Source organism: Equus caballus, chromosome 7 (assembly GCF_041296265.1).
Source record: "Equus caballus isolate H_3958 breed thoroughbred chromosome 7, TB-T2T, whole genome shotgun sequence".
In the NCBI taxonomy this organism is placed as follows: Eukaryota; Metazoa; Chordata; class Mammalia; order Perissodactyla; family Equidae; genus Equus; species Equus caballus.
This window is the reverse complement of record NC_091690.1, coordinates 70,095,452-70,105,028: the sequence shown is the minus strand read 5'-3', so window position 1 is coordinate 70,105,028 and position 9,577 is coordinate 70,095,452. Positions and strand designations below refer to the sequence as shown.

General features: G+C 49.0%; 1 protein-coding gene across 1 annotated transcript; it reads right to left on the bottom strand.

Moving 5' to 3' along the window:
* Positions 1–1,491: 1,491 nt before the first annotated feature.
* Positions 1,492–7,816, bottom strand: LOC138925267 (uncharacterized). Its single transcript, XM_070275032.1, has 3 exons — positions 7,798–7,816; positions 6,772–7,566; positions 1,492–6,595 (listed from the first exon to the last, which is right to left on the bottom strand). Exons 1-3 carry the CDS (start codon positions 7,814–7,816, stop codon positions 6,435–6,437), a joined length of 975 nt encoding a protein of 324 aa, XP_070131133.1. The 3' UTR covers positions 1,492–6,434.
* Positions 7,817–9,577: the final 1,761 nt, after the last annotated feature.

The following is a 9,577-nucleotide window of genomic DNA, read 5'->3' as shown; positions in this document are numbered from 1 at the left end:
GGGCTGCTGAGGTTTCTGGTCCACAATTCAAAATGTCAGCTCATGGAAGCAGGTGATTTTTCCCCTTTTTTAATATCAGTTTTTAAAAATCTTTCATGAGTAACATAAGTTAACTGTATAAAAAATATGAAAATACTGTGGCATTGGATCTGATGAGTATAAGGCAAAAATTCCATCCAGTAAAAATGACTCTGGATAATCCGTTAAGTGGAAGGACCTGGGATATTAGAAAGTCAAAAGGTCAAGATGACACTGTGTAATTGCCTCTTGACTGTGACCTCCTTTTCCCTGGAGCATCAGGAGGCAAGGTCTAGTCCGAAGCGGAGAGCGGGCAGAATTTGGAGGTAGTGCGGGCAAGAGTAAACGCTTGCTGGGTATGAGTGCACTATATGGGCAAGTCAAAGAACAGAGTAAAAATCACCTGAAATCCTCCTCTCATTCTTATTTTTTGGCGAATATCTTCCTTCAGTCTTCTCTTTTTTTGCCCTAATGCACATTAAAAGCTATACTCAGTAGAGTATGAAGTACCTCTTGATGTGGTGACCTGAGAAACACACGACACCACCACTTCTGTGGTATTCCTGCCCAAAAAGGCAGAACTTGAGAGAGGAAACATCAGACAAACCCAAACTGAAAATCAGTCTACAAAATCGTTGGCCCAGACTCATCAAAAGTGTCAATGTCACAAAAGACGATGAAGATTGAGGGACTGTTCCAGACTAACGGAGACAAGAGTCACGGCAACCAAACGTAAAGCATGATGCTAGACTGGATCCTGGATCGGAGGGGACCTTGCTATAAAGGACATTATTGGAGCATTTAGTGAAATTTGGATCTCACCTGAGAATTAGATAATATATTATGGCAATGTTAAATTTACTGATTTGATAACTACACTGTGGTTAGGTAAGAGACTGTCTTTTTTCTTAGGAAATATGCGTTGAAATATTTGGGGTAATGATGTTTGCAGCTTACTCTCAAATGGTTGGAGAAAAAAAATGTGTATATATAGAGATAGCAAGTGACAATTGCTAACCGTTGGTGAATCTGGGTGAAGGATATATGGGAGTTCTCTGTACTATTCTTGCAATTCTTCTGCAAGTTTGAAGTTGTTTCAAAACTAAAAGTAAAAAGAAAAATTGCAGTCCAATTCGAATAAAACTTCAGTCTCTGGGAGAAAATATTTGCAAAAGACATACCTGATAAAGGACGGCTCCAAAAAAGAAATCTATTTACAAAAAAACAAACATAAAAAACACCTTCAGTCTACAACTACACTCCTATTAAGGGGATTAAAAACAACCACAATACCAAGTGTTGGTGAGGATGGAGACGAACATTGCTGAAGAGAATTAAAAGTTGAACAATCACTCTGGAAAACAGTTTGGCAGCGTCTCTGAAAAGTTACACATACACCTGCCGTAGGACCCAACACGCCCCCTCCCAGGTATTGACCCGAGAGAAACGAAAACTTATGTTCACACCAAAACCTGTATGTGAATGTTTATAGCAGTTTATTTATAATTCCAGCCGAAGACTGGAAACAACCCAAATGTTCTTCAATAAGCGAATGGTTAGACAAACTCTGATGCAGCGTTCAGTGGAATACTGCTCAGTATGAGGAAGGAGCCTCGAGACTTTCAACAGCGTGGATGACGCTCAAGTGCGTTGTAGTAGTGAAAGAGCCCAGACAGAAAGCTACCTACTGTGTGATTTTATTTATGACATTCTGGAAAAGGCAATACTGTAGCAGACACTATAACACATCTGTGATTCCTCGGGGCTGGGGATGGAGAAAGGAGTTGACTACACAAGGGCACAGGGGACTTTTTAGGGGGATGGAAACGTTGTACATTCTCACTGCGGTGGTGGTTACACAACTGTATGTTAACAAAACTGGGATCTTACACGTATTTTATAACCCGCTTTTTTCACTTCATATTACTATTGGAGCATCTTTCCACGTCAATAAATACACCTCTACATTCATATCATTTAAATGCCTGATCAGTATTCCCTTGTATGGATATACCATAACTGACTATATCAAACCCCAATTGTTGGCTGTTTTAGGTTGTTCCTAATTTTAGATTATTATTAATAATGCTGTGATTGGGTTAATTAACGCAAAGCTGATGAAGCTTTAGCTGCAGGGTCCCTCACTTGCTCAGGACCTTGCCACATGCCTGGGAAGGTCTAGCAATTTTATATTTGTGATTTTGCCTCCTTTTTGTAAAAGGAGCCCCCTACGCTGCACAAGCTTCAGGCTCCACAGAAGCTGGCTGTGCCCCTGGCGATGATAAACATCCTCACACTCAATTTTCCTTTGGCTGCGTCTTTATTTCCTTGGGATAAACTCCTAGAAACAGAATTGCAGGGTTAAAGCAGATGCACGTTTTTAAGATTCTTGGAACAAATTGCCCAAAAGCCCACCAGAAGAAGTGATCTAATTTACACCCCAACCCAGCCCTGAACGAGAACACCCAAGATTGGGATGGTTCCATGGGACTGTGTTTCTCTGTTATTGTGGCTCAGTTATAGTTGCCATTAGCACTATCTCCCAAAAGCAGGGGTCTTGACCTGAGATCCATGGAACCCATGGGTAGAATTCTTAGGGTCTGTGAACTTGGATAAGAAACAAAATTACATCTTTATTTTCATCATTAGCCTCTAATTGAAATGTAACAGCTCTTTCCCTCATGAATGCAGGCTGCCAATCCCCATAGTCTTGGCAATACCTGTGACGTTAGCAGTCCCACCCCCAGCAGAAATTACAGATGTTTCCATCTTGTCACCGTTATTGTAGATCTCACAAGAAATTGTTCATGCTCATCAGTGTTTCAAAACCACAGTAGGTATACTATCTGCTGCTAGATCTCATTATTTAATGTGCTAACAAAAAATCTGTATTACTAAATCACAATCATTTTTTAATATTCTAGTAACTGCATTAGATTGATTTGAATTGATTTCCTTTGTAATCGTGTGTATTTTTTGTTCTATGAATTTAAAAACCTTATTCTGAGAAGGGGCCCATAGGCTTCATCAGACTGCCAAAGTTTCCATGGCACAATAAAGGTCAGAACCCTTACTGTATGGGACTCTCACCTCACGCGTCCTTAGACTTGTACGTGACACAGAAGGAATTATACTTTCATGACCCCTGCCTGAAGCCCCGTGTCAGGTGCTGGGGTACAGAGGCGACAGGATAGCCCCCGCCCTTGAGGAGTCCACAGTCTAGGTGGGAGATGCAGTTTCACAGTTCATCCCAATCATTGCCCTGTGGTCTGGGGGCCCAGGGTCTCAGACTTTCCAGAATTTTAAGAAAAATCAGAAATACAGATTTTTCTATGGGCCCATATAAAACAATTCTTCCAATTTTTAAATGTTGGCAATTAAACCAGATTTTTATAAACCAATGTGTGGGCCAAATAAAGCACGCCTGAAGGCTAAATCTGGCCCAGAGGCCACCAGTTCTCAACCTTTGCTCTAGGAGGAGAACAGAATTCCAGTTAGAGGGGAATAAATTCACTCTGTGGAACAAAATGGCGGGTATTCTGAGGCGGCCCCCAACCCACACCTTCACTCTGCTCCTGCAAATGAAGGAGACAGAAGATTGCAGCCCTGGTGTTGGGAAGAGAGGGCATGGGAGCAGGAGCTCTGTGGTGGACAGTGTGGGTCCCCGCAACTCGGCTGCAGGCCTGGCCAGAGACAGACACCACAGCGGGGAGGGCGTCAAGGGGGCTGCGGGAAGAGTGACGTCGTTAAATGATTGCATACCTAGAAAACCCAAGAGCCTGTAGCAGAGAAACAAGAACCAAAAACAAGTGCAGAAACAAAAGAAACAAGCTCACAAAACCTACTTGAATGAAGAGGAAAAATTGATAAGGTTATTGGATACAAGATAAATATATAAAACCAATCACTTTTCTCTATTTTGACAATCAGCATGTAAAAATGGAAAGAGAAAAAATATTCCACTTACAATATTGAGAAAAAGTACAAAATAGGAATAAATATAACAGGAAAGACATAGGACCCATATGAAGAAAACTGTACGATCTTGTGGAAGGACTGAGCAAACGGAACAACATACCATGCTCTTGGATGAGAAGATTTAATATCATAGAAATGTCAAAACTCCCCAAATCAATTCCAGACAGAGTGAAATGGGTTTTTTTGTTTATTTGTTTGTTTTTGAGGAAGATTAGTCCTAAGCTAAGTGCTGCCAATCCTCCTCTTTTTGCTGAGGAAGACTGGCCCTGAGCTAACATCCGTGCCCATCTTCCTCTACTTTATATGTGGGACACCTACCACAGCATGGCGTGCCAAATGGTGCCATGTCCACACCCGGGATCCGGCGACCCCCGGGCCGCTGAAGCAGAACGTGAGCACTTAACCGCTGCGCCACCGGGCCGGCCCCAGAGTGAAATGTTTATACGGAAGAATGAATGCCTAAAAATAGCCAAAAATTTATGGGAAATAATAACAGTGCACCAGGACAGGCCTTATATGTATCAGAACAAACTCTAAAACCAATCACTAGAGAGAAATAGATCCATGAAACATACAGAACATGGAATCCAAATATATATCAGAATTTCACATTTGACAGAGCGAACTTCTAATTATTTAATAAATGATGCTGGCACAATTACTGTCCATCTGGAATCAAATGAGATTTGACCATTATCCAGCTTCATAATCAAAACTGCATTTCAGATTATTTAAAGATTTAAACGTAAAAAAGAAAACAAGAAAAAAAGAAGAGGAAAATTTAGGAGACCATACAAGCAATCCGAGTGAAACAAACTGAGAAGCGACAAAGGGACAGGGAGAGCTGAGCAGCATCGTGGGGCACCGTGCACAAGCAGAGTCAGCAGACAAATGAGAGACCTGGGAAACGTTTGTTATGAAGACGCTAGGGGAAGGTTAATAACTGCAGTGTACCAGGAGGTTTTACGAATTGATGCGGAAAAGACCACTCAACAGGAAAATGGGCAATTCAAGGGAAGAGTTGATCCAAATGGCCAAGAAACAGACGACAAGCTGCTCAGACGGAGCGGTAGGAAAGTGCGATTTAAAGGAACAGCGAGAGGCCACTTTACACCTGTCGCCGTGGCCTGCGTTTCTGGCAGGGAAGTGCCGGAAAAGGTACTCTCATGAGGTGTCTGTGGAAATGTGGAACGTGACTGTCTTTTTGAAAAGTAAGCTTTGTTAAAATTATATATAATATCTATCCATTGATCGAGAATCCCACTTATAAGTGCTTACCTGACAGACATACAACTCCCAGAGACAGCGGACATACAGACAAAGATGCTTTTGCAGCCTGTTTACAGTTGCAGGAAAGCGTAACCAAGTGGACGTCCCATCCATGTGAATGGCTGAAGCAACTACGGAACAGTCACCCTGTGGAATTTTATGGACTGTCAACAATGAATCAGAGCTATGTCGGTTTGTTTGGGGGGGTTTCCTTAAAGTATTGTTGAATGAGAAAAGCAGGATGCAGGAAAATGTATATGAAATGACTCCATTTTTATAAAACGATACATGCATATGAGTATTTGCATATAATTTAAATGTGTCTGTCAATGATTACTTGACTATGGAGAAAACATACGGAAGGTTAGATATGAGAATGTTAGTAAGTTACCTAGGATGGAAGAGGAGGGTACAAGCTGACATAGCCGGTGCAGGAATGGAGGAGGGAGCCAAGCCCATCCTACGCCCACCCCTGAAAATTGAAAAGCAGGGGCCTTTGGATTTAAAGGACTGGATTCTCTTGTCCTGCAGCCTAGCTAGCCCCCTACCCGACAGTGCTTAACTCCTGGGACCCCCCCCACCCCCCTGCCCCCTTAGCCACCCCTCCACCCTCCTATATGTGGCCTTCCATATTTTCCTTCGTGATTCTAGAATGGGGCAGCCGAGGCACCAGGGGGAGGGGAGGCTGGGAGGGTCCCAGTGTAGGGGCCACTTTCAGTGCGTGAAAATGGACCTGGGGCTCTAGAGTGAGCTCTCGCTCTCCCCAGGCATTTCGGCAAATTCATGGGAGTCAGGGGACCAGGCTGGAAGGAATATTAAGTCACTCACTCGACTTGAGTCCTTCAGTCTTAGCTTCAGATCTTGTCCTCGGAGGGGACTTCTCTGAGTCGGCCCATCCCAACTATTTCCTCTCATCGTACTCATCACAATTTGCCATTTTGTCTTTATTCGTCTGTGTGTGTGTATGTGTGTGTCTAATGTCTATTTTCCCTAATAAACAGGGAGCACCACGAGGGGAGGAATCTAGTACTTAGCATGGTGTGTAGCAGGGGCTTAAGGAATATCGGTTGAATTCAGTAATTTACTTACTTATCCTCTTTTTCATTGACTCACTCTTTTATTCCCTTATTCATCCCAGAAACATGTGCTATTGGCCAACGACTTTTCCCCTATCCGAGTCTTCCACTTTCCGGGGTGGCTTTTTGGGGGTAGGTGGGGGTGTGGACGTGACTGCAGAATTCCGGGAATGCATCCACAACTTGGGAGAGCTGGGTGAGTCGGAAGCTCTCCAGGAAAGGAAGGAGGATTCCAGACAGCTGGGAAGTCAGAGCTGAGGGTGCGGAAGGATCAGAGAGGACACAGTTGGGAGTGATGGGGCGGAGGCTGGGCACAGGCAGACTCTTCTGCCTGCCCCAGGCCGCATCTTCCCACTGCCCGACTCCGGGCCTTGAGCCATTTGCTTGGCCCAGAGGAGCCTCTCCCCATCTCCACATGTTGAAATCCTACCCTTCCTCGCAGGGACAGCCCAGATGTCCTCGAAGTCTCCCCTCACTCCTGCAGCTGGAAGGGCCGCTCCCTGCTGCAAACAAACTCGGAGCACAAATCTGGACCTCCCTTGTGGCGCTGACCACTTCCTGCCTGTGCTGTGCCTCGGCCCCTCCCTCTTCCCAATCGGCAGAGGATCTGTCCGACTGTTCCCAGGGATCCCGCAGGGCCCAGCACAGAGCGGATGCTCAGCTTGCTCTGGCCTAACATGTGAACAGCACTGTGCATTGACTACAGTGCTGTTTTTCGGATGGGGAAATGGAGGCACAGACAGGCTGTGTGACTTGCCGTTGCTCCCCAAAGCAGTGGAGGAGCCCAGACTCAGCCCTGCGTTTCTGGTCCCAGAGGCAGTGCTCGCTCCAGGGCAGCTTGGTGGGAGGTGGGAGGGTGGGGTGGGGTGGGGTGGGAGCTGGGTCCTGAGAACCAGCAGGCCGGAGAGGTTTGGAGTTCGAATGGCCAAGTTCAGGCAAAGCACAGCTGGGGAGGAGCCAAGGTATTTATTATGCTTGGTCTGCAGCTCCAAACAGAGCTGATGGCTGGAGCTGCTCCAGCTCCTATAAACAGCTCGACCTCCTCCCTGCCCCCTCTCAGCCACCACAGCCCCACTGTTCAGTGAGATAGGGTGGGGGAGACGACCAAGGGAGAGGAGTGAGAAGAGAGAGGGAGAGGGCGGGGAGGGAGGAGAGGCAGGGAGGAGAAGAGAAGACAGGGTCCTGCAGGGATCTGGAGGGTGGTGAGAGAAGCTCCTTTCTTTGCCTCACCACTGGCCACTGCTACCCCTGGGCAGCCCACACCCTGCATCCCCCTCTCTGTCTTCTGTGTCCCCTGTGTCTGTCTGAGAAGCCTGTCACCCACTCTCTGTCTGAGGGCTGGTCTCAATCCCCACAAGTTTTTCAGTCCTGGAGGGCGGGGGCATCCATTCAGGAAACATTTTCTGAACTCACCTTCTGTGTTGGCTCATGGGCCCTGAGGACACAGAAGGGGCACCAGGTAGGACCTCCCTCATGGTGGCAGGTCAGGCAGACATCCTGGTGCTGTGGCTGAGGGCAGCCTGGCACAGTGGGCAGCTGGAGGAAGGAAATCAGGGCAGTCTCCCTGGAGGAGGTGATGTAGGCAGGGTTGGAAAAGGAGGAGTTCAGCAGGTGGGTCTGGGTGGGAGGGTGAGACAGTTCAGGTAGAGGAGGTGGGAGAGAGCCTGGTGTTGGGGAGAGTCAGGCGGCCAGCCCCTGGACGTGCTCAATAATTGTCAGCTCTGAAGACAAGGAGGGAGGCGGCCAGAGAGATGGTCCTGGAGGGCTGTAGGGACCTGGACTTGCAGGACCTGTAAGCTGCCCAAAGGACAGGGGCACAGAACGCAGACAGCGGGTCCTGGTCCCCCAGGGGGTGCCCGCACAGGGAACTCAGAGGTGAGGCAGCTGGTGGGCCATGTGCTGCCTCCTCCCCTCCTGCCGGGACCTGTGCCCGTGGACTGAATGAGCCGGGTGGCCTGGCCCCGCAGGCTGTCTGTGACGGGGGCAGGTGAGGGCCTCCCCTCCTCCTAGAACTGCCGGATGCTCTGATGACCTACTTGGCAGCTGTGTCCACGTTTGGCTGAAAACAGGAATTTCTGCCTCACTGGGGGTCTTGACCAGGTGAGCGAACTCCCCTGTTTTCCAGGAAGAGGGGTCAGGGACCCGGGGGGCTCCCCGCCAGATCGGAGGTTCACAGAGCCCCGGGCTGAACTCAGCCCGCCCTCCTGCCTTCCCTGAGGCCTTTGTGGCACACCTCCTGTGTGCAGGGTGTTGAGTCACATGCCCCCTCACCCCCCAGCCCCATCCGTGAAATAGGCATTTACAACTTGCCTTTGGAGAGTAGGAGCTGGAGCAGGAACTGGGAGGTGAGAGGCCACGGCCCAGAGATGCTGGGCTGGAGAAGTCTCCAGGATGCTCGGGGGTGGGGAGACCAGGCAGCACTGGGCTGGCACCATCAGGAGAGGAGGTGGGGGGAGAAGGCGGGCACCTGCAGAGGCGGCAGTGTCTGGGTGTCCAGCAGCTGAGGACGGGAGGCGGAGCCACATGAGGACAAGCGCAGGGGGCTGCAAAGTGGGGGCGGGGAGGCAGGGGGACCGTCCCTTCCTCTAGACTCTGCTTCAGAGCCCCCTGCCTGCCCCACGCCCACCACTGGTGAGGTTGCACTTGTCCCCTCCCCCAGACCCCACAGCCTACACCCTCACCCTCCCACTCCCTTCCAGGAACCAGGAACGCTTTTCTGCTGGCCCCTCCGGCTCTTCTCCCAGGTTCCGCCTTGAGCGGCAACCTGCCACTCAGTTCTCCAGCCCCCGGGAGACCTTTAGCTCTCTTAGGGGTGGAGGGCTCTGGGTATCAGGGCTGGACACTCAGGAGGACCTGGAGACAGAGCTGTGGGCATCCTCGGAGCAATGGGGTGGCTATAGCAAGGGGGCGATGACCTTCCTGAGGGAGGAGGGCCTGGGATGGGGTCCTGGCGCTTGGCATTCAGATGCTCCAGGAAGATGAGCACACAGCAGGGCCCGAAAAGGAGTGGCCTGAGAGGAAGGAAAAGCACGTGTGGGGGGTCCTAGGTGCCAGGAGAGTGTGCCCAGGGAGGACGCGGTGAGGGGCCCCCACAGCCGAGGGGTCAAGGAGGTGCAGTCTGAAAAGTGCTGAGTTTGGCAAAGGACGCCTTCAGTGACCTTAGGCGGGACAGTGGGGGCACAGGAGGGGCTGAAGGCAGCCTGGGGTGGGTTGAGAATGGGGCAGGGGCAGCTACT

Coding starts and splice junctions, on each gene's coding strand:
- LOC138925267 (XM_070275032.1), bottom strand. Junction 6,596..6,771: donor GGCTGTCCCTGCGAGGAAGG/GTAGGATTTCAA, acceptor CCGCACCCTCAG/CTCTGACTTCCCAGCTGTCT.